Source organism: Rhinatrema bivittatum, chromosome 4 (assembly GCF_901001135.1).
Source record: "Rhinatrema bivittatum chromosome 4, aRhiBiv1.1, whole genome shotgun sequence".
Lineage (NCBI taxonomy): Eukaryota > Metazoa > Chordata > Amphibia > Gymnophiona > Rhinatrematidae > Rhinatrema > Rhinatrema bivittatum.
Genome location: NC_042618.1, coordinates 483,849,589 through 483,877,545, shown reverse-complemented (window position 1 = coordinate 483,877,545; position 27,957 = coordinate 483,849,589). Strand labels below are relative to the sequence as shown.

The following is a 27,957-nucleotide window of genomic DNA, read 5'->3' as shown; positions in this document are numbered from 1 at the left end:
ATAGTGAGGTGAAAGAGGCTATTTTAGCCAAAAGATATTCATTCAAAAATTGGAAGAAGGATCCATCTGAAGAAAATTGGATAAAGCATAAGCAGTGGCAAGTTAAATGTAAGACATTGATAAGACAGGCTAAGAGAGAATTTGAAATGAAGTTGGCCGTAGAGGCAAAAACTCATAAAAACTTTTTTAAATGTATCTGAAGTAGAAAGCCTGTCAGGGAGTCGGTTGGACCATTAGATGATCGAGGGGCACTTAGGGAAGATAAGGCCATTGCGGAAAGACTAAACAACTTCTTTGCTTCGATGTTTACTGAAGAGGATGTTGGGGAGATACGCATTCCTGAGTCGGTTTTCATGGGTAACGATTCAGATGAACTGAACCAAGTCACGATGAACCTGGAAGATGTGGAGGCAAGATTAACAAACTGAAGAGTAGTAAATCTCCTGGACCGGATGGTATACACCCCAGGGTTCTGAAAGAACTCAAAAATGAAATTTCCAACCTATTAGTACAATTTTGTAACCTATCATTAAAATCATCCATTGCACCTGAAGACTGGAAGGTGGCCAGTGTAACCTTGAAATTTAAAAAGGGCTCCAGAGGTGATCCAGGAAACTATAGATCAGTGAGACTGACTTCAGTGCCAGGAAAAATCATGGAAACTTATATACTTTCATAGAAGTGACAGCAGAAAAGGACCAAATGGTCCATCCAGTCTGCCAGCAAGCTTATAGTAGCTCCAACCATGCCATACAGGTCTCCCCCATAAAGATATCATCAGGCGGTGGCAGCTGCCTTGCAAGTTACCCCCCATATTTATTTTCCCAAACCGTTAAAGTCAGGGCCCTTGTTGGTTTCTGTCTGAGTCCAATTTCCCATTACCTCTTGCCATTGAAGCAGAGAGCAATGTTGCAGTTACATCACAAGTATAAGGCTTAATTGGTTAAAGGTAGTAAGTGCCACGCCAGCAAGTTACCCCCATTCGCTTTTTTCCTTGTTTCCATCCTCTGCCTTTAGGGATCCACAATGTTTATCCCATGCCCCTTTAAAATCTTTCATTGTTTTCATCTTCATCACCTCCTCCGGAAGGGCATTCTAGGCATCCACCACCCTCTCCATGAAGAAATATTTCCTGACGTTGGTTCTGAGTCGTCCCCCCTGGAGTTTCATTTCATGACCCCTAGTTCTACTGATTTCTTTTCAATGGAGAAGGTTTGTCGATTGTGCATCATTAAAACCTTTCAGGTATCTGAAGGTCTGTTTCATATCACCCCTGCTCCTCCAGGGTGTAATTATTCAGATCCTTCAGTCTCTCCTCATAAGTCTTACAATACAGACCCCACATCATTTTGGTCGCCCTTCTCTGACCGCCTCCATCTTGTCTCTGTCCCTTCGGAGATACGGTCTCCAGAACTGAACACAGTACTCCAGGTGAGGCCTCACCAAGGACCTGTACAAGGGCATCATTACCTCCTTTTTCTTACTCGATATTCCTCTCTCTATGCAGCCCAGCATTCTTCTGGCTTTAGCTATTGCATTGTCACATTGCTTCACCATCTTCAGATCGCTAGATACTTTCACACAAGGTCTCTCTCTTGCTCCGTGCACAGCAGTCCTTCACCCCCCCATCACATTCAGCTCTTTTGGATTACCACACCCCAAATGCATGTCTCTGCACTTCTTGGCATTGAATCCCAGCTGCCATATCTTTGACTACCATTCAAGCTTCTTAAAATCATTTCTCATTCTCTCCACTCCTTCTGGAATGTCCTCTCTGTTGCAGATGTTAGTATCATCCGCAAAAAAACATCCAGCAGGGATTTACCCAAGGGAAGTCTTACCTTACAAATCTACATTTTTTTGAAGGGGTAAATAAGCATGTGGACAAAGGTGAATCAGTAGATGTGGTGTATTTTGATTTTCAGAAGGTGTTCGACAAAGACCCTCATGAGAGGCTTCTACAAAAATTAAAAAGTCATGGGATAGGAGGCGATGACCTTTCGTGGATTGCAAACTGGTTAAAAGACAGGAAAAAAGAGAGTAGATTAAATGGTCTAGGTAAACAGTGGAGTGCCTCAGGGATCTCCAATTGGACCAGTGCTTTTTAATATATTTATAAATGATCTGGAAGGGGTACGATGAGTGAAGTTATAAAATTTGTGGATAACACAAAATTATGCAGAGAACTTAAAACTCAAGTGAATTGTGTTAAATTGCAGGAGGAACTTGTGAGACTGGAAAATTGGGCATCCAAATGGCAGATGAAATTTAATGTGGATAAGTGCAAGGTGATGCATATAGAGAAAAATAACCCTTGCTGTAGTTACACAATGTTGGGTTCCATATTAGGAGCTACCACCCAGGAAAAAGATCTAGGCGTCATAGTGGATAACACATTGAAATCGTCGGCTCAGTGTTCTACGGCAGTCAAAAAAGCAAACAGAATGTTGGGAATTATTAGAAAGGGAATGGTAAATAAAACTGTGGATGTCATAATGCATCTGTGTGCAGTTCTGATCACCACATCTCTAAAAAGATATAATTGCATTGGAGAAAATGCAGACAAAGGCGAACAAAATGATAAAGGGGATGGAACAGCTCCCCTATGAGGAAAGGCTGAAGAGGTTAGAACTCTTCAGCTTGGAGAAGAGATGGCTGAGGGGGGATATGATAGAGGTGTTTAAAATCATGAGAGGTCTAGAACGGGTACATGTGAATCGGTTATTTACTCTCTCAGAAGGACTAGAGGACACTTCATGAAGTTAGTGAGTAGCTCATTTAAAACAAATCGAAGAAAATTATTTTTCACTCAGTGCATAGTTAAGCTCTGGAATTCATTGCCAGAGGATGTGGTTACAGCAGTTAGTGTAACTGGGTTTACAAAAGGTTTGGATAAGTACCTAGAGGAAAAATCCATATACTGTCATTAATCAATAAAGAATAGTAGTTTGAGATGTATTTAATGTTTGGGTAATTGCCAGGTACTTGTGTCTTGGATTGGCCACTGTTGAAAACAGGATGCTGGGCTTGATGGACTGACCCAGTATGGCACATCTTATGTTCTTAGCCCATTTTTTGTTGAAATATCTCCTTATTGTGCATGCTGAAACACCCACACTACTTTGTTTCATAGAAGCCTGATTTTCATTATTTATTTATTTGTTGAGTTTTATATACTGTTATTCGGTTGAGCCGTCATAACGGTTTACAAAAGTATACATTTATCTTGTAACAGAGAAGCAATATGAACGTTAAACATATTCTTAGCAGTTGAGCAGAAGTTGCTTGTGAGTTTTTCTTTGCATCCTGACAAATTATCCTGGCAGTTGTGTCTGGAATCTTTCTTGGTCCTGCTAACTGTGGCTTGGTATTAACCAAACCCATAGTTTTCCACTTCTTGATCAGAGTTTGAACAGTACTGATTTGCATATTCAAATCTTTGGATATCTTTTTATATCCTTTTCCTGGTTTATAAAGTTGAACTACTTTTGCTCGCAGACCCTTTGACAGGTCTTTTGCTTTCCCCATTCTTCAGTAACCACCAAAGTCAGTGCAGCTCTGGATGAAAGGCACAAGAGTTTCTCAAGAGGTAAGAAACTCATTAACTATTTGTAGACAGACTAATTACAATCAAACAAGACACAGGTATAGATACCTACTCTTCATTGCCATCTCAACCTGTTTGTGTCAGCCTGTGTATATTATCAGCCCAGACATTCAAGGGTGTGCAAACTTTTGAACAGGACCATTTTATTATTTCCTTTATTGCTCTGGTTTGTTCAGTGAGTGCGCTATTCTGTGGTACATTATAATTTAATTTGAAACACATTAAAGAAACCCAACGTGTTTTGCCTGATCACGCGTGATTTCCTAAAATGCCTCACATCTTACATATTCTTTCAGAGGTTTGCAAACATGATCACAGCTGCGTATATATAACCCCATCCTCGGGTGCAGAGTGCAACCCGCTGGGGCCATGAAAGAGTTTGTTTGACTCTTTGGGCCTGGAGCCTCAGCAGGCTGGTTACTTCCAGGGCCTGGATTCTTGGTTACGTGAGGGGGAAGGTTACATGCAAGGCCATGAGTGCTAGGGGTGACCCTTTGTACCTTTGTTCCTGTCGCAGTGTGTGCTGAGTGTGCCAAATAGAAGCAGTAGAGCCACTGTGTTAATGTCCAAAAATAAAGTATTTGCTGTTGAAATTGGCTGAAGTGTATGGCACAGCGACTTATTCCACAGCACCACAGAGCCTTCCACTTTTACAATCTCTTTCCTCAATCTCTGCAGGAATCTCTGGCACAGAGGGTTAATGGGGAACTTTAACTCTCCAGGGCTTGGAAAAATAGAGTTCCCAGGTGGCAAGGACAGGAAACCCCTTCCAAATCGGCGAGGAATATAATGTTACTGTCTCTGCAAAGAGATAAATTCTCTTTCTCTCCGCAGGGTATGAAGACTCCGCAGGGATTTCCTCAATCGTCTTAAAGTTCCCTTTACTCGCAGTTCGTCTTCTAGATTTTTATATTTCTTTAAGGGTCCCAGATGGGTGTCCTTAGCTGGAAAGGAAAAGGGGGAACCCAACCTTCCTCCCAGTTCTTCCAAAAACAAAGTATTATCCCCAAAACTGAGGCAAACGGCGTTTATATTTGTAGCGGGTCACCACCTCTAGGGCCGGTCTTCCCTATCCCTGGGCGACCCAAACACAGGTTTCCCCATGCCCCGAATCCAGAAAAAGGCCCAGGTGTCTCACAAGACTCCTACAAATGAAAGGCTTTAAACCCCAAATATTCCCAGGACAGCCACGCTGCACCTTGGGAGAGGAGCCCTGTGCAGGATGGAAAATAACGACCACCTTCCCCCAGACTGGCAGAAGATGCTGCACCCCAGCTCCCTGCAGAGAGCTCCTATAAAACCTCTGCAAGGGGGGATGTGGATGAATGAGGCTTCTTCTTCATTATTCTCCAAAGCACTAACTGCCATAAGCATTTACCCATGACTTACTGATAGGGTAACCGGTGGCCCCCGTTACATAGGAGGTTTCTGATACAATTCTGCCTTTGCAATGCATTTCCTATGTACAACTTAAACAAAAGCTTAACCCTGTCCTTACTTACAGACAGAGAAGGCCTCTTATTCATCTCCAAACTTTATTAACAGGCAAAACAAATAACACAGTCTTACTGTTCCTAAACTGAAAATAACAGTGACCAGCGGGACCTGGGCCACAGAAATAAAGACAAGTAGCATAAGGATTATTTTGCAGGACTGCTGTCAGGGATAAGAAGCATTGTTGCTGGTCTTCAACTGGGGTCTGCTGAATTTGAAGCTGGTGTTTTCTTCACAGAGCCACAGACTGGCTCAAAGAAAGCCAATTTCAGACTAAAGAGAGCCTTCTATATGGCCCCGCCCCTGAGGATCCAGGAGTAAAGTCATGAATCCTTCCTCTGATATGCATCAACGTTATATTGTACTGTTATAAACCTGGAAGTCTTGTACTTTTCTGTTAGTGAGGAGAATCTATAGACTGTGTATCTGGACTGCAAGTTAGCCTTACCCAATTGTGAGTTACCTTGCAGTGCATAAGTCAGGAACTGTTGCGTTATCATCATTTCTAAATAAAACCTTTATTGAGACATAATGCCTGTGTGAGTGTGCTACAGGTGCCTTCAGCCTGACCGCTGAGTCAGATCACCTGCTGCATCACACAGGCTGGACAGGACACAGCTACGGTAATCAAAGATGCCTGGAAAACGAGAGGAAAAAATCATCCAGGATCCTCTGCTTCCAAGTCAGAGATTAAACTTCTAGAGTCATCCGCACTGAATACAGCAGAAGTTATGAACCTGCAGGCTAACCACCAGTTAGCAGTATTTTTATTTATCTATTGCAGGTATTTCTCGGCCGCTTACCACTGAATCCCTAAGTGGCGCCCAGGTTAAAAGAAAGAGAATGTTCTGCCTGCACAGTGTATGTACAGGTTTCCTTACTACACTGCCACCCGGTGTCAGCTTTACAGATTGCTTGGCTTACATTTTCCACAAGGTGCAAGTTTTCTCTTATTTGATTGGTTACCGCTTGGCTCCTTCTGAACTTCTTATTGGTTCCGTTTCTGTTTGCTCTCTCTCTCTTGCTTGGCCTCTTCTCTCTTCCTATTGGTCCCTTGACCAAAAGCAGCCTGGGACTGACTTGCTTCCTGTGGGTTTTTCCGTTGCATAAAGGCAAACTAATGGCTCTTCCTAATCCTTCTCTTCAAGCTCATGGAAGCATCGCTTTTTTACCTCATCCAATAATATCCTCTGACAGCTGAGCTTGTAGAGATCTCGTCACAGCTGTACCAGGTTCCGTTATATCTGTGCTGCTATCCTGATGCCTTGTAATTCACTGGGAGTGTTAGGGTTCATCGTTCAATAAATGTTTGGTATTAAGAACTGAGTTTTCTCTGGGGAAAACGGTTTACCTGTCTAGTAATTTAAGCAAAGGCAGGAGATTTATGAGAACAGTACAGAGAAAAAAGTATGAAATTAGACAAGTTTTAATCAGAGGATGCAGTAGAGCTCTAAGTGTTTTGTTTGTCTACTGCCAAATTAAAGAACAGACTGGTTTACTGCTTGCATCTTTCCAAAATCTTTCAGCTGTGCAAACTCAGCCAGGGAGTAGTTTCAAATCTACAGCTAACCCCCTCACCCAACAATGATTACGTCAGTAGACTGAAATAGGATTGCTGATCTGGACAGCCCAGTGCTGTAACCTGATACTGCCAGTATTTTCTATCGGCACAGTGACAGAAAATGCTCAGTGAAAATGCAAATGAGTCTGCAATCTCAAGCATCACTGTCTGTAAGAGAAAGCATCTTTTGACTCTCAAAACCTTAGAGAATTCTGAATCTGAAAAATGTGATTACCTAAAGACAGTTAAGGCATGGGAAGAGTCAGAATCTCATAGGCAAGAGGTTATCTGCACTACTGATATAGATGACATTCAGCAAGCCATAATTAATGCCACTATAGTTATAAGCGTCAACAACTCCAGTCAAATAGATACTGTTGCGATTCTGCCCATGGCAAGGCCACGGGCAGCCTCTCACCTTTTGCCGATCCAGCTCCCCGATGCTATTTGCTTTTGCTTCGCAGCCTGGAGGCCGCTCTACAGTCTCCTGCCTTTGTGGCTGGAGCCACTGACGTCACCGTCGCTGCCGTGGTCCGCAGCATGGAACCGCCGTTGCTTTCTGCTCATGCGGCTTGGAGGTTGCCGCTGGTGCCATCCTCTTCTGTGGCTGGGAGGCCGCTCCGAAGCCCCTCTTCGTGGCCCGCTGGCCGCCGCCGGCATTTCCTGGCGGCTGGAGCCGCCCTCTGTCCTTGTTCCGCGGCAGGAAGCCACCTCCCATGTTGGGGTCTGCCTGCGGCCCTTCTCCTCCTCCTGCTCAGCGTCTGCAGCAGGGCCGCTGTCCAGGGTCTTGCTGCTTCCTGTTCCTTAGATGCGGGGCTGCGCCTCTCTCCCTCTCTTAAAGGGCCAGCGAGGGAGTGGTTCCTGGACTCCACCTGATGACATCATGGTGGGAGTCTTCCTCTTCAGCCCTGTTTAAGGGCCTTGCATTCAATTCAAGCTTGCCTTTGCAAGGAATCAGTCCTCCTTGGGTCTCCTTGTCCTCAGCTCCTCCTAGGCACGCTGTTCTTTGTGGGATCCCGTGTCTTCATCTTGGTCTCTCGTCAAGTGCTGTGTCTTCGTCTCGTCGGTTCCAGTTGTCCAGATGTTTCCTGATGTCTTATTACCCAGATGCTATCTCCTGATCTACACATCCACATGCCTCTTCTTTTCAGCAGCGCAAGCCTCCGGAACCTTCATCTGAATCCTCAACCTTCAGGTTCCAGCCTCGGTTCTTTGTCTGTCTCCGAGCCGCCACTCCGAGTTCTGCACTCCGAGCCTTGGATCCTGAAGTCCTGCTCAGAATTCTGATCCAGACCTGTTCTTCAAAGGGCTGTTCAGCTTGGAGAAGAGATGGCTGAGGGGGGATATGATAGAGGTTTTTAAGATCATAAGAGGTCTTGAACGAATAGATGTGACTCGGTTATTTTCACTTTCGAATAATAGAAGGACTAGGGGGCATTCCATGAAATTAGCAAGTAGCACATTTAAGACTAATCGGAGAAAATTCTTTTTCACTCAACGCACAATAAAGCTCTGGAATTTGTTGCCAGAGGATGTGGTTAGTGTGCAGTTAGTGTAGCTGGGTTCAAAAAAGGTTTGGATAAGTTCTTGGAGGAGAAGTCCATTAATGGCTATTAATCAATTTTACTTAGGGAATAGCCACTGCTATTAATTGCATCAGTAGCATGGGATCTTCTTAGTGTTTGGGTAATTGCCAGGTTCTTGTGGCCTGGTTTTGGCCTCTGTTGGAAACAGGATGCTGGGCTTGATGGACCCTTGGTCTGACCCAGCATGGCAATTTCTTATGTTCTTATGTTCTTAAAGTCCCCTGTGCCTGCTTCAGCCATGCCTGAGATCCGGCCTGAATCTGCCCCGTTCCTGCGTGGCCGTGCCTTGCCTTGACTGGCTGTGGAGGGCACGCCTCACTGCAGGCCTCATCTGAATCTTCGCCATGTTTGGATTTGAAGCCCATTGCTTCGCTATCAGCATGGTCCGCGACCTGCCTTCAGTGGCAGTAAAGGGCGCACAATGAGGCAGTACTCATTCAGTACCCACTGTCATCTTGAACTCTAAGTAGCTGAGTCAATGTCCGAGTTTGGAGTCTGCTTCGCCTCCAACGTGGTCCATGCCGTGTGTAGGACGCGTGGCGTGGTAGCACTCCTTCCATATCCTTCATCCTGAACCTCATCTGAATCTTCATGCAACACCCCTCACATCCTGCAACCTCGTCTGAGTCTTCGTCTGAAACCTCGTCTGAGTCTTCGTCTGAATCCACATCTTCGTCTTCGTCTGATGTCTTCGCCCTTCAGCCACTGTCTGTCCTGTTGCATTTGCTGCTCCCGTGCGGCAGGTCCGAAAGGGCTATCGAGTGGCCAGAGGGCTACCCCAGAGACCAGCATTGCGTTGCTGGGTCTCTCTGATGCGTCAGGTTCGGCAGTGGCCAGGGCCATCGATCTCCAGCCTGTCCGCCTGTGCCTGGACACTCCTCACCTGCCTTGGTGCTTCCCGGAGCCCTCTGCAGGCGCATCGTGGCCCAAGGGTACACTTCATCCCCGGAATCGGGAGCGCCCCCTAGCGCTCCCTCCCACGGTTCTGCATTGATTTAGAATGTGACAATTTGGTGCAAGAGAAGCTTGCAAAGCCCATCAAAAAACTGAGACCCAGCAGCGATGTGCATCCATATGAAAGGAAGGACATTTCCTGCTTTATTTCAAATGTTTGTTTTTTTAACGCACAACGAAAGAAAAACAAATGCCATTTTGTTCATTTCATTTTGAAATGTCACCTTCCCCCCAAACCCTCTCACCATCATTTTCTTGGCGCCTGCCCTGCAGGTGATTATCTTAGAAAATGACGCTGGCAGACCATTTCTAAGGTTCAAAATATCCCGGACCCCCGCCGCTGCCATTTTCTGTGGAATAAATCCACAATGGCGCCAGCCTCGATCTCTAAACCTCCCAGCGATAGGACTGGAGGGCCCGGGGAATGCTCCTCACCCCTGAAGAAAACCAAAAATATGTTCAGACGGAGAGGCCCGGGAGGATTTTTTCTACCCAATAGGACCTGACATTTTTGTTTTCTTATTTCTTCATATTTTTTTTTCTTTTTTTTGTTTCATTTTATATAAAGAAAGAAAAGAAACTAATGAAATGAAAAATACCGAAATAAAAATAAATACCAAATAAGCCTGATACTTCACCTTCAATGCATATACAGCATAGTTCTCTGCTTCAACGGCAGGGGAGAAGAAAAAAGGGTTCGCACTCACAAAGCGGGGAGTAGCTGGCTTGTTACGGCGGTTACTACCCCAAACCAAATGTGTCTGATACTTCACTTTCGATGCATATCCAGCATGGCTCTCTGCTTCAACGGCATGGGAGAAAGACTGATACATCACGCATTTCCAGCATAGCTCTCTGCTTCAATGGCAGGGGAGAAGAAAAACTGATACTTCACGCATATCCAGCATAGCTCTCTGCTTCAACGGCAGGAGAGAAGAAAAACTGATACTTCACGCATATCCAGCATAGCTCCCTGCTTCAACAGCATGGGAGAAGACTGATACTTCACGCATTTCCAGCTTAGCTCCCTGCTTCAACAGCAGGGGAGAAGAAAAACAACCATTAAGGACTGTATAACATAGTCTGGGTAAAACAAATAAGCATGGGTGTAGCTTGCTTATTGCGGCGGTTACTACCCCTACTACCCCTAACTAATCAAGCTAGATATTTCACTTGGATGCAGCTCCATCACTGCTCTCTACATTAATGGTGGGGGTGGAAGGGAAATAGAACCAAGAGCTAAGAGAAACAGATAAGTATGAGAGAAAAAATGTGTGAAGCTTGCTGGGCAGACTGGATGGGCCGTTTGGTCTTCTTCTGCCGTCATTTCTATGTTTCTATGTTTCTATAAATGAAACAAAAAGCAAGTCTGTGCCTAGCTCTTGAAAATAAAAGTAAAAATCCGCTTGTAAAATGTGACGACTGTAAAAGTGAAGAGTTACCCAATAGACTGATAAATCTGTGGTAGAAACTATTTATGAATAAAAAACCACATAAATCAGGACTTCTTAGAATACCAAGAAGACAAAAATGCTTTTGAGACCTTCATGCATATAATCGGGTTAATTTGAAAATCACTTATATTTGGTTAGAGAGCGATTATTGTACTCACTTAAACATTACGTTGATTAATACCCGATTTATGTATAATTATTACTCTTTTGTATTGTTTATGTCCATTTTCTTATTAATGCATTTAAAATTCTCTGAGGAGATAAATTATCATAGATTTCTTTGTAGTACGCCAATATTAGAAGCCTTTCTGAGGCATAACACTGATGTATTCTAATAAGTCTTTTTATGTGTTTTTTGTAAAAGTGAAGAATCAAGGAGGTAGATATTTAAAACCTAAACGGCTATTTAACTTTGCTGGATATAACTTATCTGGCTAAGTTACGTGGATTTTCAGTGGCACGGTTATGTTATCCGGCTGTGTAGCTCCGATCTGGTCTGCCCACTGTTTACCCACAGAGTTCTCCGGATACAGATAGCTGGATAACTGACTCATGAGAAAAGGCTAAAGAAGTCAGGGCTCTTGTTGCGGTCCCGGGCCGTGCCCCGGTCCCTCCACCTACCTCGGGGGCGGCCCGGGCCGTTTCGGAGGTTCCCCGGGCCTGCAGGCCCTTCAGCGCGTCTCTCCCTCCTCGGGAGAGATGTCGACGGCTCGGCGCGGCTGGCCCCGCCCCCTGACGCGCGCGCGGGGAGGAGCCTTCCTTAAAGGGGCCAGCGCGGGAAAATCTTCTATTCAGCTGCTGCACCTGTGGATGACGTCAGACGCCTTCAGGGTATATGTACCCTGCATCTACTTCACTCCAGCGCCTTGCAACAAGGTTCCTGGAGTTGGTTTGTGTTGCTGTGGTCTTGGTTGTCTTCGTCCTGCTTCTGCCTTCCCTCCGCTGCTGATTCTTCTGGCTCTGACCCCTGGACCGGCTTCGGATCTTCTTCTGGCTCTGACCCCTGGACCGGCTTCGGATCTTCTTCTGGCTCTGACCCCTGGACCGGCTTCGGATCATTCTTCTGGCTCTGACCCCTGGACTGGCTGTGGACCGCTCACTGGATACCGACCCCTGGACTGGCTGCGGACCATCCGTGGACTCCGACTTCTGGATTGACTTCTGGATTTCCCACGACCTGCTGGAGGCGCCAGCCGTCCGGAACCACGACCTGAAGTGTCTGAAAAGTCTGATCTGGCCAAATACATGGCCCATCATGAGCTTGTCAATTTATGGCTCACTAAGTTTGGCAATCGTATGAGAACTGCAGAGCATAGAGATCTACCTTCAAAGGCGTCATCAAATACATGAATTTCACCACATGTAAAGAAATAAACCTGTTAGTGAAATAGCTGGGGAGCAACTCCTTAGAACATGTGAAGAGGTTAAGATCAGTGCATACAGATCTTAACCTTAAGGTTAAGATCTGTTAACCTTAAACTTAAGGTCTGTATACACTGATCTTAACCTTAACCTTAAGGTTAAGTTTAAGATCAGTGCATACAGACCTCAGCAGGTCTAGTGATGATGTGGCAAAGAATTGAACAATACTATGGCAGCCCGGAGGCCATCAAATATGCTGACCTCAGAAGAATTGAGAACTTTCCAAACCTCACAGAGACAACCATAAGCTGCATGAACTTGGAGATTTGCTTCTAGAACTGAAAGTAGTCAAGGCTGATCCATATCTCCTAGGCTTCAGTTATCTAGACACTGTGCATGCAATGAAGTCAACTGTGCAATAACTGCCACACAACCTACAGGAAAAATAGGTTTCCCTAGGCTCAAGATATAGAGTAGAGAATAACATTGCATTTCCTTCAATCACAGTTTTTTCCAGATTCATCCAGGACCAAGCAGTAACAAGAAGCGATCTCAGTATCATGTTTGGCGCATCAGGTGACACCTCAGATGTGACCAATGCAAACCACCCTCAAGATGGAAGATCACTTAAAAGGTCTTATAACATGAAAAAAAATCATCTATACACAAGACATATGTGTCACCCACTACATCTGTACCTCGTGTTCCCTTCTCCATAAGGAGAATAGAGGATCTAGATAGAGAATGTCCTATGTAGATGAAACCTCACTCTTTAAAAAAAATGCTGCGGCTTTAGAGAAAAAATGCTAACAGAGTGTAAAAACTTGCTCAAAGAGCTTGGAATCTGTTATAGGTGCTGCTGTTCAACAAGCCATCCCTCTGTAAGGCAGTCATTAAGTGTGCAGAGTGTAACAGTGATAGACGTATCACAGCCCTCCACCCAGATTGCTGCTACCCCCATGTTAAAGAATAGGGAGAAGAACACTGTATCAGAGTCTGTGGTACCGGAAGTCATACCCATATGCACTGACTTCTGTGCAGAATGCCGTGATAGAAAATCCTGTTCCAAGATATGCCTAGCTACAGTAAATCTCAAGGGATAGCCTGAGGTCAGTAAAGATATACGTTATGGACGACCAAAGCAACAGATCCCTGGCAAAATCGGAGTTCTTTGATTTGTTTAACATACAAAAAGACTACTCCCAATACTTGCTCAAAACATGTTCAGGAGAGGTAGAAACAATAGGGAGAAGAGCAAAGGAATTTGTGATAGAAGCCATAGATAGCAACATCAGATTACTACTTCCCAGGCTCTTAAAATGCAGGTTATTACTGGACAAAAGGAAAAAAATTCCTGCACTAGAAATAGTATGGCATCATCCACATCTGAGGCCTATAGCTAAACATTTCTTGCCTTTGGATCCTGATGTCCAAATCCTACTCCTCCTTGGCAGAGATATCCTAGGGCTACACAATGTTTGTCAGCTGTGCAAAAGTCCATGCAATACCCCCATGCTCATTGCCTTGCAGTGAAAAAATGTTTAGCAAAGGACAACAGGAAAATAGAGACAGTGTATTTCTTATGAATAATAGCCTTTATTTCTTATTTCTTATTTCTTATCTCTTATGCGCATAAGGAAGTCAGCTCATAAACCTAAGAGCCTGACTTAATTTGTGATTGAATTGGGCATTCTTAAATATCCCTTTCCCCCAATTATTTGTTTATGTTGCAGAATGTTTTGACTTCACACTGGCAGAAAGTACAAGTATCTTTTCCTCCAGTGTACACTGAGAGTGAGTGTACACTGAGAGTGTGAAACCAGGTGACTGTTTTTTTGAAGATTTTTCGTCGAAAGAGCTCCTTGGCCCCCAGGTGGAGAGGACCATATCAGGTATTTTTAACCTCACATTCTGCAGTAAAATTGGAAGGACACCCTACTTGGGTACATCTTTCTCACTGTAAAAAGGCTTACAGTACTACAACAGCAGGAAGCTCCGGGACATAGAACTCTCTCACGAGGCTACTGGAACGGACATGACCCCGCTTTTGCTTCTCTGGGCAAACTGCACCGATATGATGGCCGTCACCTACAAAAGGTTTACTATTGCGTGGTGAAATATTGTCTGTCCGCACAATGGAACTTTGTGCATGAATGTTTTGACCATGAACTAAACATGACTGCTCACCTATATAAGGTTTACAACAAGATGGCGGCTCTCCCCGGGGCGCATCCTTCATACTGCGTGGACTATAAGCATCCTCCATGCTTTAACAGGACTCTACCTTGTTGTGACCACAGCAAGAGCAGCCAGTCAGTCTATGCGATACGCCAGCTGTGCCCTATGGAAGCTGGAAAAAAAAGATTCAAGGAACCTGTCCTACTGGTTATGACGCAACTTCAGGTGTACTGGGAACTATATTCATGATGAGTACACCCCTTCACCCATGTTTCTGCTTGCCAAGGCTTATATTGAAGAGCAAGGCTGCTCTGTGCTGGGCCTTCCTGTTGTAACTGGAAGGGAACATATCAAAAATCTACTTCACCACCTCTGAGGTAAAAGTGAATGACAGAAGACTATCAGTTTATAATACCTCAGGACTATGGTTCTTTGCACCATGTGGAACAGTAAAGACTATTTCCTTCAAAGCTACTGCTCAGTTTTCCTTTGGAGACATTATACTAGTGTCTTCTTTCAACAGAACTGATTTGCCCCTAAGAAAAGGCACAGGTCACCTACTCGATTTCCAGATGGACTGTGATCCCTTTCATCATATTTTGAGGACTGTTTTTCCCTGGTTTAGGTGTTTTTGAACTTGAAAGTGCTTTAAAAAATCTTTCTGCCACTGTGGAAGTCACTATGAATGAGACAATGAAGATTATGGGACTAATGCAACAAAAAATTAAATCTCTTAAGGAAGTAGTTTTAGATAATGGCGCTAGATGTTTTTGGTTTAGGCAGGATGCTAGGACTTTGGGGCAAAAGAATATTGATGCTTATTATAACTATTATAGTGTTTTTTTATTTTATGTGTATGTATTTTATGTGTTCAATGCATTGTTATGTTATGCAAGAAAAGCGTTCCTAAAATACTGGTCTCTACAACACTTGCAGTACCACAGAACGAATCTCCAGATGAAGAGTTTAGCAGACTATGCACTATGAGTGAAAGTATAACTAATTTTTAAGAGAAGCAGCATTGCCCCTGGACAAAAAAAGGAGGGACTGTGATAATAAAAAATATTAGGGCCATCTGTTCAGTGGAAATGCACCAAAAGGAGTCCAGGGGGCACTGCGGGCTTGTAAATTAAGCATTCTGTTGAGCTGTCTCTCTCTAGATAAGTAGAAGAAATGATGTATCTTTTGAAGTCACAGGCTCCCAGGAAGAGAGTTATAAAATGTAGATCTCTTCAAGGTTAGTTAGTTTCTCAGGGCTCTGGGAAATGTTAGAAGTAGCAAATGTTTAAGCAAACATTTTCCTGTAATCACATGACCCTAAATCAAAGGAGTGTTGTTTTAATTATTGGGGGAAAGGGATATTTAAGAATGCCCAATTCAATCAACCTAGGATGGGTGATAGTAGGTGATGTCTGTATTGACTAAATGCATAAACCAGATAGTTTTAATATCTTCATCACTAATGGACTAGAGAATGGACACACTTCCTTAATCAAGTTGTGTCTGAACCATTTCTCTGTCAGAGTTACCTGTCCATAAAAGACGTCCAAGTCATCATTCTTAGACCTACGTAGAAACCCTAACACCAAAAGATTGGGATGAATATCTGAAAAGTACAGACTTCCAAAGAATGATGACAAACCAGCCCTCTGTATGGAGGACAAGGAGTTTCTGAAGATAATGGACAAGGAATTCTTGAAGGATGAGTCACAGAGTTGGGTGGCTCCTCTTCCATTCCGAACATCCAGACATCGACTTCCCAACAAGAAAGACCAGACCCTTTCACAGTTTGCTTCACTACAACTGACCTTGGAAAGTAAGCCTGAGACAAGAGACCACTTTCCAACTTTTATGAAGGACATATTCCACAATGGTCACATGGAGTCAGCCCCACCTCTGAAGGAAGGTGAAGTGTCCTGGTGCATCCCTACCTTCGGCATATATGATCCCCAGAAAACAAGTCAAATCAAAGTTATATTTGATTCAAATGCTCAGTTTCAAGGAATCTCCTTGAACAATATGCTCCTCACTGGACACAACTTAACTAACAATCTCTTGGCAGTCTTGATTTGTTTCAGAAAAGACCCTATTACCATCATGACTGATATCCAGTAGATGTTCTACTCTTTCACTATCCATGAAAAGTACAGAAATTATCTAAGATTCCTGTGGTACCAAGACAGCAACATCAACACCAAGATTGTTGAGTACAGGATGTATGTGCATGTCTTTGTCAGCAGTCCATCACCTGCAGTGACCACTTATGGACTCAGGAGGACGGCACAAAATAGCCTCCAACAGTGCCAAGGTAATAAAGTGTAAAGATAGCCACTGTGGCCTATATGAAGATGACAGATGCAGAAGGCATAGGAATTATCTTGTGCAAGGCTAAATCAGCACTTCAGCGTAACCACACCATACCAGGGCTTGCATTATATGGAGCAATATATCTCAGTAGACATAAGGGCAGATTTTAAAACCTGCGCACGGGCGCCGATTTGTTCGCGCAACCCGGCACGAACAAATCTACGCCCGATTTTATAACATGCGCGTGCAGCCGCGCGCATGTTATAAAATCCAGGGTCGACGCATGCAAGGGGGTGCACAATTGTGCAACTTGCGTGCACCGAGCCGCGCAGCCTGCCTCCGTTCCCTCCGAGGCCGCTCCAAAATCGGAGCGGCCTCGGAGGGAACTTTCCTTCCGCCTTCCCCTACCTAACCCACCTCCCAGCCCTACCTAGAACCCCCCCTTACCTTTGTTGAAGAAGTTACGCGCTGGCCAACGGCCAGCCCGCAATCCCGGGTGCAGCGGCAAATGGCTGCTATGCCTGGAGGATCAGGCCCCACCCCTTTTTGCAAGCCCCGGGACATACGTGCGTCCAGGGGCTTGCACACGCCACTGAGCCTATGCAAGATAGGCTCGGCGCGCGCAGGGGAGGCAGGGGTAGGTTTTCGGGGGTTGTGCGTGTATCTTATGCACACAACCCTTTGAAAATCTACCCCATAGCAGAGCTGATACTAAGTGAAATACATTAAACCAGACATGGTCAAGTTCTACACTGACAGCAAAGTAATGTTGGGATGCGTATACAGTCAAACCAGAAGGTTTTCTCTATTTATATATATATATATATATATATATATATGTGCGTGAGCAACAGAGTTGAGCATATCAGGAAGTCACCATGACCAGAGCAGTGATATTATAAGCCCAATGATCAGAACCCAGCAGACAATGCCACAAGATCTGTCTCAGCAGCTCACCTGATGCAGACAACATGGCTAACTGCACCTGAGTTCTTTATAAAGAATATTGATGGATTCCCAGCTGAAATCTTGGATCGGACACTGAAATCCACCCACAGGTAACTGTGCCTGCCACTAATATCATTCCTAAAGTCTAATTGAAATCACACTGATTCAACCATTTTTTCAAAGTGGTTAAGGCTGAGACAAACTATCGCACACTTCATCCACATGTTGTTCTCCTTTCATCAGATAGTACATCAGATGCTTGTTGCCCCTGGCATCTCTGCACAAAGCCACGCACAGTTGATAAGCGCTCTTGTTCAGAGAACGTCATCCTGCGTTGTGTATAGCTAGAGACTTACGCTAAAGAAATCAAAACAGCAAAACAAGGAAAAGTGAGATGGAACTCCTTATATCTCATGAAAATACTTGAATATTATGGACCATTGCATATTTTTGAGAGTTCTTTACATAATGTCTGAAGATAGTGGTATTTGCAATACCAAGCAGGGAGTGTTCTGCCTCCACAGTGTATGTATAGGTTTCTTTATTACACTGCCACCCGTAGTCATCTTTGGAGATTGCTTGGTTTAGATTTTTTACAGGGTGCAAGTTTTATCTATCTTGACTGAGAATTTCTTATTGGTTCTGTTACTGTTTGCTCACTCTTTCTTTCTCTTTTTGTGTCTCTTGCTTCTTCCCATTGGTCCCTTGACCAAAAGCAGCCTGGGACTGACTTCCCGTGGGTTTTTCAGTTGGAAAAAAGCTCTTGGCAAGTTAAGTTCTTCCTAATCCTTCTCTTCAAGTTCCTGGAAGCATTGCGTTTTTCATCTCATCCAATAATATCCATAGCTTATTCTACAGCTGCAGTTGTCTGCCTCTGACAACTGAGCTTTCAGAGATTCTCATCACAGCTGTACCAGGTTCTGTTATATCTGTGCTGCTATCCTGATGCCATGTAATTCACTGGGAGTGTTAGTGTTCATTAATCAATAAATGTTTGGTATTAAGGACTGAGTTTTCTCTGATACCTGAAGCTGGAAAAGGAGGTTTAGCTGACTGTTAAAAAGGGCTCCAGGGGTGATCTGGGAAACTACGGACTGGTTAGCCTGACTTCAGTGCCAGGAAAAATAGTGGAAAGTGTTCTAAAGATCAAAATCACAGAACATATAGAAAGACATGGTTTAATGGAACAAAGTCAGCATGGATTTACCCAAGGCAAGTCTTGCCTACCAAATCTGCTTCACTTTTTTAAAGAGTTAAGAAACATGTAGATAAAGGTGAACCTGTAGATGTAGTGTATTTAGATTTTCAGAAAGCATTTGACAGAGTTCCTCATGAGAGGCTTCTAGGAAAAGTAAAAAGTCATGGGATAGGAGGCGATGTCCTTTCATGGATTACAAACTGGTTAAAAGACAGGAAACAGAGAGTAGGATTAAATGGTCAATTTTCTCAGTGGAAGAGAGTGGGCAGTGGAGTGCCTCAGGGATCTGTATTGGGACCCGTGCTTTTCAATATATTTATAAATGATCTGGAAATAAATACGACGAGTAAGATGAGGAAAGACCAAAGAGGTTAGGACTTTTCAGCTTGGAGAAGAGATGGCTGAGGGGGGATATGATAGAGATTTTAAAATCATGAGAGGTCTAGAATGGGTAGATGTGAATCGGTTACTTACTCTTTCGGATAGTAGAAAGACTAGGGGGCACTCCATGAAGTTAGCATGTGGCAGATTTAAAACTAATCAGAGAAAGTTCTTTTTCACTCAACGCACAATTAAACTCTGGAATTTGTTGCCAGGCTATGTGGTTAGTGCAGTTAGTATAGCTGTGTTTAAAAAAGGATTGGATAAGTTCTTGGAGGAGAAGTCCATTACCTGCTATTAATTAAGTTGACTTAGAAAATAGCCACTGCTATTACTAGCAACAGTAACATGGAATAGACTTAGCTTTTGGGTATTTTCCGGGTTCTTATGGCCTGGATTGGCCACTGTTGGAAACAGGATGCTAGGCTTGATGGACCCTCGGTCTGACCCAGTATGGCAAGTTCTTATGTTCTTAGTCCTTAGAGGAGAAGTTATTAGTTACGTACCAAAAAAACAAAAAGAACTGGATAACTCTGTTCTCTCTCTTGAGAAGCAAATGTGTATTGAAAAAGCTAATTTTGCAAGATACCCCAACCGTGCCAATAGAGAAAGATTTTTCACTAGCCAAGCTATATTAAATTCACTGATTCATCAACGTACAAAAAAAGTTTAATGTATTATAAATTTAGATTTTTTCAGTTTGATAATAAAGCAGGTGAAGATGTTGGCATGTATTATAAATCATGGAAGGTTTCTTGTTATATCATCCATTGTACCTGAAGACTAGAAGGTGGCCAATGTAACCCCGATATTTAAAAAGGGTTCCAGGAGTGATCCAGGAAACATAGACCAGTGAGCCTGGCTTCAGTGCCGGGAAAAATCATGGAAACTGTTATAAAGAATAAAATCTCAGAACATTTAGAATGACATGGTTTAATGGGGACACAGCATCGATTTACCCAAGGGAAGTCTCTCCTCACAAATAAACATGTGGACAAAGGTGAACCGGTAGATGTGGTGTATTTAGATTTTCAGAAGACGTTCATCAAAGTCCCTCATGAGAGGCTTCTAAGAAAACTAAAAAGTCATGGGATAGGCGGCGATGTCCTTTTGTGGATTGCAAAGTGGTTAAAAGAAGGAAAACAGAGAGTAGGATTAAATGGTCTGTTTTCACAGTGGAAAAGGTAAACAGTGGAGTGCCTCGGGGATCTGTACTTGGACCGGAGCTTTTTAATATATATATAAATGATCTGGAAAGGGATATGACAAGTAATGTGATCAAATTTGCAGATGGCACAAAATTATGCAGAGTAGTTAAATCTCAAGCGGATAGTGATTAACTGCAAAAGGACCTTGTGAGGCTAGAAGATTGGGCATCCAAATGGCAGATGAAATTTAATGTGGACAAGTGTAAAGTGATGCATATAGGGAAAAATAACCCTTGCTATAGTTACACAATGTTAGGTTCCATAAGAACATACGATACGCAATACTGGGTCAGACCAAGGGTCCATTAAGCCCAGTATCCTGTTTCCAACTGTGGCCAAACCAAGTCACAAGTACCTGGCAAGTAACCAAATATTAAATAGATCTTAAGCTACTATTCTTTATTGATTAATTTCAGTTTATGGATTTTTCCTCAAGGAACTTATCCAAACCTTTTTTAAACCCAGTTACACTAACTGCCATAACCAGTTAGGAGTTACCACCCAGGAAAGAGATCTAGGCATCATAGTGGATAACACATTGAAATCATCGGCTCAGTGTACTGTGGTGGTTAAAAAAGCAAACAGAATGTTAGGAATTATTAGGAAGGGAATGGCAAATAAAATGGTGAATGTCATAATGCCTCTGTATCCATACATGGTGAGACCACACCTTGAATGCTGTGTGCAGTTCTGGTCGCCGCATCTCGAAAAAGATATAATTGCACTGGAGAAAGTACAGAGAAGGGCAATTAAAATGATAAAGGGCATGGAACGGCTCCCTTATGAGGAAAAGCTAAAGAGGTTAGGGCTATTCAGCTTGGAGAAGAGACGGCTGAGGGGGATATGATAGAGGTCTACACAATCATGAATGGATTTGAACAGGTAAATGTAAATTGGTTATTTACTCTCTCAGACAATAAAAGGACTAGGGGTACTCCATGAAGTTAGCAAGTAGCTCATTTAAAACAAATCATAGAAAATAATTTTTCACTCAGTGCATATTTAAGCTCTAGAATTATTGCCAGAGGATATGGTTATGGCAGTTATTATAACAGGTTTTTTAAAAAGTTTGGTTTAAGTTCCTAGAGAAGTCTATAAACTGCTATTAATCAATAAGGAATAGGAGCTTGGGATCTATTTAATGTTTGGGTACTTACCAGTTATTTGTGACTTGGATTGGCCACTGTTGGAAACAGGATGCTGGGGTTGATGGTCCCTTGGTCTGACCCAGTATGGAATGTCTTATGTTCTTATATTATTTTCGTGAGAGATGAGTCTGGGAAACTTATTAACTCCACTTTGGATATTGCATCTCTTTTTGCATGATGTTACAAACAGCTATATTCCTTTAATTCAACTTCTATACCTCCTATACAGCTTTATGTCTCATCAATCCACCTACCCATTGTGTCTCCACAATAGATAGTGTTTTTAAATGAGCGTCTTAAACTCACTGAGATCATGGGAGTTCTTGCTCACATGAAATTGAATAAAGCCCTGGGACCAGACGGATTAACCACAGAATTTTATAAAATTCTTATTCACACTGTAGTTGAACCATTATTATTATATTATCAGGATTTAGTTACTGCTGGCAAGTTTAGGCATGGTGTTAATAAAGCTATTATTACTGTTAATCCAAAATCGGGTAAAATCCCTTTGCAAACTCAGTCTTATAGACCAATTTGTTTGTTGAATCTAGACATGAAAAATCTAGCAAAAATAATAGCCAATAGATTGTCTCGTATCCTTCCTGATTTTATTCATGATTTCCCAAGTGGGATTTGTTAAAGAATATCCATAAAATTATAGCATCCATTGAAAAATCTTGGAATATGCAATGGGAATCTTTATTAATAGCTTTGATGCTGAAAAGGCATTTGATAAATTTAATTTGGATGTTTAATTCATGGTGTTAGGCCAATATGGGATTACAGATTTTTTCACTCGAGTAGTTTAGACTTTATATTCTTCTCCTGTTGGAGTGGTCTCTGTTAACGGATGCTCTCAGAACAATTCCCACTTAGTAGAGGGCACCAGACAGGGTGTCCCCTTTCTCCATTATTGTTTTCACTGTGTTTAGATCCTTTATACGTTCTATTCAAAATAATCAAGATATTCCAGGTATCCCCCTGGGAACGTTGGTCTTTAAAACAGCAGCTTTGAGGATAACCTTCTATTGCATATTCTGCATCACACTCAGGTTTTACGATTGTTTTCTGAATTTTGGAAATATGGGAATGTTTCAGGTCTTACTTTAAACCTAGATAAATGTGAAGAATGTCTGCTGGATCCTTTACTCCTCTGCAGTGGAGGGGATCTTTTCCTCTAAAATGGCCAACTGATTCCTTTAAATATTTAGATGTATTTCTAGCTAATAATCCTACTACCATTTTGGATATGAATTACGGGGATACCCTGAAGATTTGGCTTTCTTTCCCTATTTCTTTGGTGAGCAAAATACGTCTTTCTAAGATGATTTTGCTTCCAGAGTGGCTGTATGTTTTTTCTATGGCACCTGTTTTTCTTTCCTGCACCACTGAACGTTTTCTTTTTAAATTATTCAGACACTACCTTTGGCCAACAGGGAAACCCCATATTGCAATGACTACTCTTCAAAACCCTGGTCCCAAGGGGGTTTGGGGTTTCCAAATTTGAAATGTTATAATGGAGCTGCTCTTTTTAGACATGTTGAGGACTGGCTAATGTTTTCTTCTTCTTATTATTATTATTATACTCCAGTCTCTGTAGAATCTGCTTTGGAGAAACCCATCTCTTTACGTTTGGCTTTACATGGGTTCCTTTCGAAAGAAGCTATAAATAGTACTTTCATCTTTCCTCTTCTTAAAACATGGCAATGGCTTTGATCTCATTTACATCTTAAATATCTTTTCTCCTTTTTTAGGTAATTTGAGTTTTTTGCCAGGATTGCAACAAAAGGTTTTTGCACTATGGGCTATTGAAGCCATATTGATTCTAGCTCACTGATAAGATTTGTTCATTCGATTTCCTTCAAAATGAGATGTGAATGTTTTGGGATATTTACATGCCAGACCTTATATACAGAGTATTACCTTCTGCGGCATTGCTGTTTAATCAATGGAAGTTATTGTTGGATTTGTTTGATGTTTCAGACCCCTCAAGACCCACGTTACCAGGTCTTTATAAATTTATACAACGTGCAGAGACTCAGTTTGATTTTCAATCTTTGTTGCATTCCTGGCAACAGGACCTGCAATTTACAATATCATTAAAGACATTTATTTCCTGTTTCTCTTCTGTTACCTCTTTGTCTGTGAATGTCAGACTACGTGAAACCCAATATACATTTCTTATCAGGTTCTATGTGTCTCAACATAGGGCTTTTCTGGCCCATTTAACAGATAACGATTAATGTTTAAAATGTGCTGCTCTTTCAGGACCGTTAGGTCACATGTGTTGGTCCTGTACTGTTACACAACATTTCTGGTCTCATATTTGTACATATATGATGAATATAGTCGGCTTCACGGTACCCAAGGATCCAGCTTTAGTTCTATTTGATGAGTTCTCCTCCAGTCCTTTCTGTAACAAATATATGAAACAATGGATTAGAAAGGGCTTTTTACTAGGGAAAAAGACTATTCTGTCTTTTTGGAGAGTAGAACATGCCTATAGTTATACTTACTGGAGAAATGCCATGTTTTCATTAGTATTAATAGAGAAATTAAATGTTGAAAGGTTGTCATCCCGTCACAAAGCTGAAGTTTTGCATATTAGGCTCCCGTATCTCAACATCCTCTCTCCTCGAGCTAGGAGCCAAGTGTTAATGATTTGACTTAATTGTTTGGATTATCTCTCAGATCCCAGTCATATTATAATGTACACTAGCCGTTAAGCCCGTAACAACGGGCTTGGTCCGTTTCCTTCCCACTCCCTCCCCCTCATTCTCCCTCCTCCTTCACTCCCCTCTCCCTCTCCTCTCCTCCCTCCCCCCCTCTCCCTCTCACCCCCTCCCTTTCTCACCTCCCTCCCACACCTCCCTCCCTCACCTCCCTCTCTCACACCTCCCTCCCCCTCTCTCTCTCTCACACCTCCCTCCCCCTCTCTCACCTCCCTCTCTCACACCTCCCTCTCTCACACCTCCCTCCCCCTCTCTCTCACCTTCCCTCTCTCTCACCTTCCCCTCCCTCTCCTCAGTCACTCCCCCTCTCTCAATCCCCTCCCCTTTAAGATCATCCACAACTGGCAGATCTCGGGGGGGGGGGGTGTCCCTCCCGCGCGCGCGGCGCCGCTGCTTCTCCTCCTGCTCCTGCTCCTCCCACTCCTGCTTCGCGGCCGCCGCCGCTCCTGCAGCCCCACCGCCATTTTTTCGTCGCTGCTGCCGCCGCTACTGCCCCTCCCACTCCTGCTTCGCGGCCGCCGCCGCTCCTGCGGCCCCTCCGCCATTTTTTTTTTTCGGGCACGCACGGCTCTGACCGACGTGCTCGCCCGCACATGCGCGGTAGAGCTGCTCTCTACTGCGCATTTGCGGGCCGTCGGTCAGAGCCCATTTATAAGGTAGATTCTCTCAGAGTACTATATGGGGGGTGGGACTGGGAGGGTGTTGTATTAGTTTCCGTTTTTTATTCTTTTTGGTTGTTGATTCTTGTTGATTTATGTTGTAAAATGTTATAACTATGATCTGATTTGGTATAAGATGTTAAGAGTCAATCACTTCATGCTTTTTGTTCATTTTATCTTTTTCAATAAACTTAATTGAACATAGCCACTAACCCCCAAAGTTAGCCAGCTAGACCCTTTTGAAAACCTGTCTTCATATCTCTTTTCCTTTTCTTTTCTCATCTTAGTTGGAGAATAGCTCAGCATGTGCAGGATATAAATAATTTTAAATAAATAAATCATCATCTTTGGAACATCCACTTTGTATCTCAAGACTATCAAGTCACTCTCAGTCTTCCCTAGATTAAATAAACTCAGCTCCCTCATCTAAACTTCATAGGTCACATTATTTTAGATTATTTAACTTTGGAATTGATTTTCTTTCATTTCTTTACAAAGCAATCTAGACCCAACAGCTCTGTTAATATATCAAGAATAGCCTGTCCTGTTTCATATTCGGCAATGGTGAGCAGGCCATGGCAACCCAACAATTCTCGTTAATCAACTTAAAGGTAGTAGTACCTAGAAGATGAAATGCTATGAAGTATTTGAAATAATGCAAATTAGTATATTTGATTTTCACATTTCTGATAAGGCCCCTCCTTTAAATTAAAAGTATTAGTGCCATAGTTAAAATAGTTAAATCAGTACTGAAAATAATCTGCCATCTTTTATTGTGATTCATATTTTGTTCCTAAGATAATTAGTGATTGAACTTTCTGAAAGCTCTTTCTTCTTAGCCTTGCGAAGTAAATCCAAATATTTTTGTGCTAGTCTTATCTGAACCACATACTGTAGCTATCGCATTGCTTTATACAAAGTATGAACATAGCTGAGACATCTGAATTATGGATGCAGAGGAAACATTATCCACAGCCCCAGAGAAAATAGCAAGGAGTTTCAGTGCCTAAACTTCATGACCATTAATTTCAGTTCGAATTTCTAAAGATACTTGGATTTAATACTTTGCCTTACAGAAATTCCTTTTTCTTGCAGTATTTGGGCTCTATGCTGGTTAAAGATTTAAGAGGAACAGAGTCCACCCAGGATGCTTGCTCAAAGATGAGGGTAAGTTTATCAGGGTAGAGTATGCCCAATGTGTGTGTCTGTATGTCTGTCTGTGTATGTTTAATATTACCTGTTAATGGAGGTAAATATCAATTTATGTACATAAATTGACTCAATTGAAAATTGCCCTTCCTCAGTACGGCAAGAAGTCCACTCAGTTTCCACAGTGCGCACATGTTTAGCTATGTTCAGAGGCATCCTGGTGGCATGTTTAAGTTGGAAGAGGAAAGGTGCATGTGAGGTTGCCATACAGTCTGCTAGCCAATTAAGAACATAAGTTCCAGGCTGGGTCAGACCAAGGTCCATCGAGCCCAGCATCCTGTGTCCAACAGCAACCAGTCCGGGCCACAAGTACTTGGCAGATCCCCCAATAGTTGATCTATTTCCTGAATCTCACTCTTGGGGATAAGCAAGGACTTTCCAAGACTACCTGGCTAATAACTGATAACTGTTTATGGACTTTTCCTTAAGGAACTTGTCTAATCTTCTTTTGGACTCTACTATGTCAGTTGCCTTGACCACATCCTCCTGCAACAGATTCCATAGCTTAATTGTGTGCTGAGTGAAAAAATACTTCTTATGATTTGTTTTAAACCTGTTGCGAGTTTCATGGAGTGACCTCTAGTTTTAGTGTTGTTTGAAAGGGTAAATAACTGTTCCTGTTCCACACCATTCATGATTTTATAAATTTCAATCATATCCCCTCTCAGTTGTCTCTTTTCCATTTCTCCATAAGGGAGCTTTTCCAACTCTTTGGCATTTTTGTCACCCTTCTCTGTACCTTTTCTATGTCTTTTATGAGGTGGGGTATTAGACAATGTACGTTTCGCTACTGTTATGCCTAGTCCATTAGGACTGTAAGAGACAAATAGTTGCAAAGACTGATAAGGTTCAGTTCTTCTTTTATAGTTGGAAGCCAAGGCTCTTTTACAGTCCATGTATAAAGGGATTTTTCTTCTTCAAGCTCGTGTGGCCTTGGGAAGAACATAGGTAACACAATGGCTTGATTAATATGGAAAGATGGTACTACTTTTGATAGAATCTTTGGGTGGGTGCAGAACTGTATATAAGGGGAATAATGAACCAAAGCCTGAGGTTCGCTACCTCTTCTGGCTGATGTGACTGCTACAAGGAAGATTACTTTCTATGTTAAAATCCTGAGAAAAGCCAACTGCAATGTTTCAAATGGCAGCTTCATCACTGGTGCCAGAACCATGTTTATGTCCTATGGAACAGGTAGGTTTACAATTGGAGATTTAGTGTACCATAAGTCTTTCATGAACACATAATAATGGAGGAGTGGATATTGGCTTACTTTAGACTTGGATATGGTAAGGGCCAATTGCACTGAGATGAACTCTCACTGATGAGGTACCAAGACTTGAAGAAGAAAGAGAAAACAGATAGTTCAGTAACTTCGGGTTTGCATGCAAATGGATCCACAGAACTTTGTTGACACTATGTGGAGATCATTTCTATTTAAATCCATAGGCTCTTTTTATTCATGGTTTTCTGGCAGACACTAATATGTCCTCAATCTACTTGAGTAAATACAATTCAGCAATTATTGAGCACACAACATCCAACCCATCAAGTTGAGGGATGGAAGGTTCAGATAATATAGACGTCTCTCTTTTCAAGTTAATAAGGATGGATCTGAGCTGAAAGGGATCGAAGGAATCTTGGACAGCTATACCAGACTTATGTGGGCCACACTGGAGCTATAAGGATCCAGTTGGCCTCAGTCTTTAAGCACGTTTTGCACCATTCTGGCTATCAGAGGAACTGATGGAAAAGTGTACATGAGATTTGCTTTCCAGTCAAGCAGAAAAGCGTCCTGAGTGGATCTGAGTTTACTGAGAAGAATGGAGCAAAATCTATCCAGTTTTCTGCTTTGTGCTGATGCAGAGAGGTTGATTGCTGGATGATCTCATAGACTGGCAGTCTGTTGGCTGTTGATTATTGCAGAGACCATTCATGTGAATGAAAAACTCTGCTGAGGCAAACTGC

General features: G+C 42.6%; 1 protein-coding gene across 1 annotated transcript in view; it reads left to right on the top strand.

Annotated features, from left to right (window-relative positions):
• Positions 1–27,957, top strand: part of ANKS1B (ankyrin repeat and sterile alpha motif domain containing 1B) — a 591,267-nt gene that overhangs the window by 459,007 nt on the left and 104,303 nt on the right. Inside the window, exon 21 of the mRNA XM_029597376.1 lies at positions 25,876–25,951. Within this exon, the coding sequence (XP_029453236.1) occupies positions 25,876–25,951 (76 nt within the window). The remainder of the gene's footprint in view (positions 1–25,875; positions 25,952–27,957) is intronic.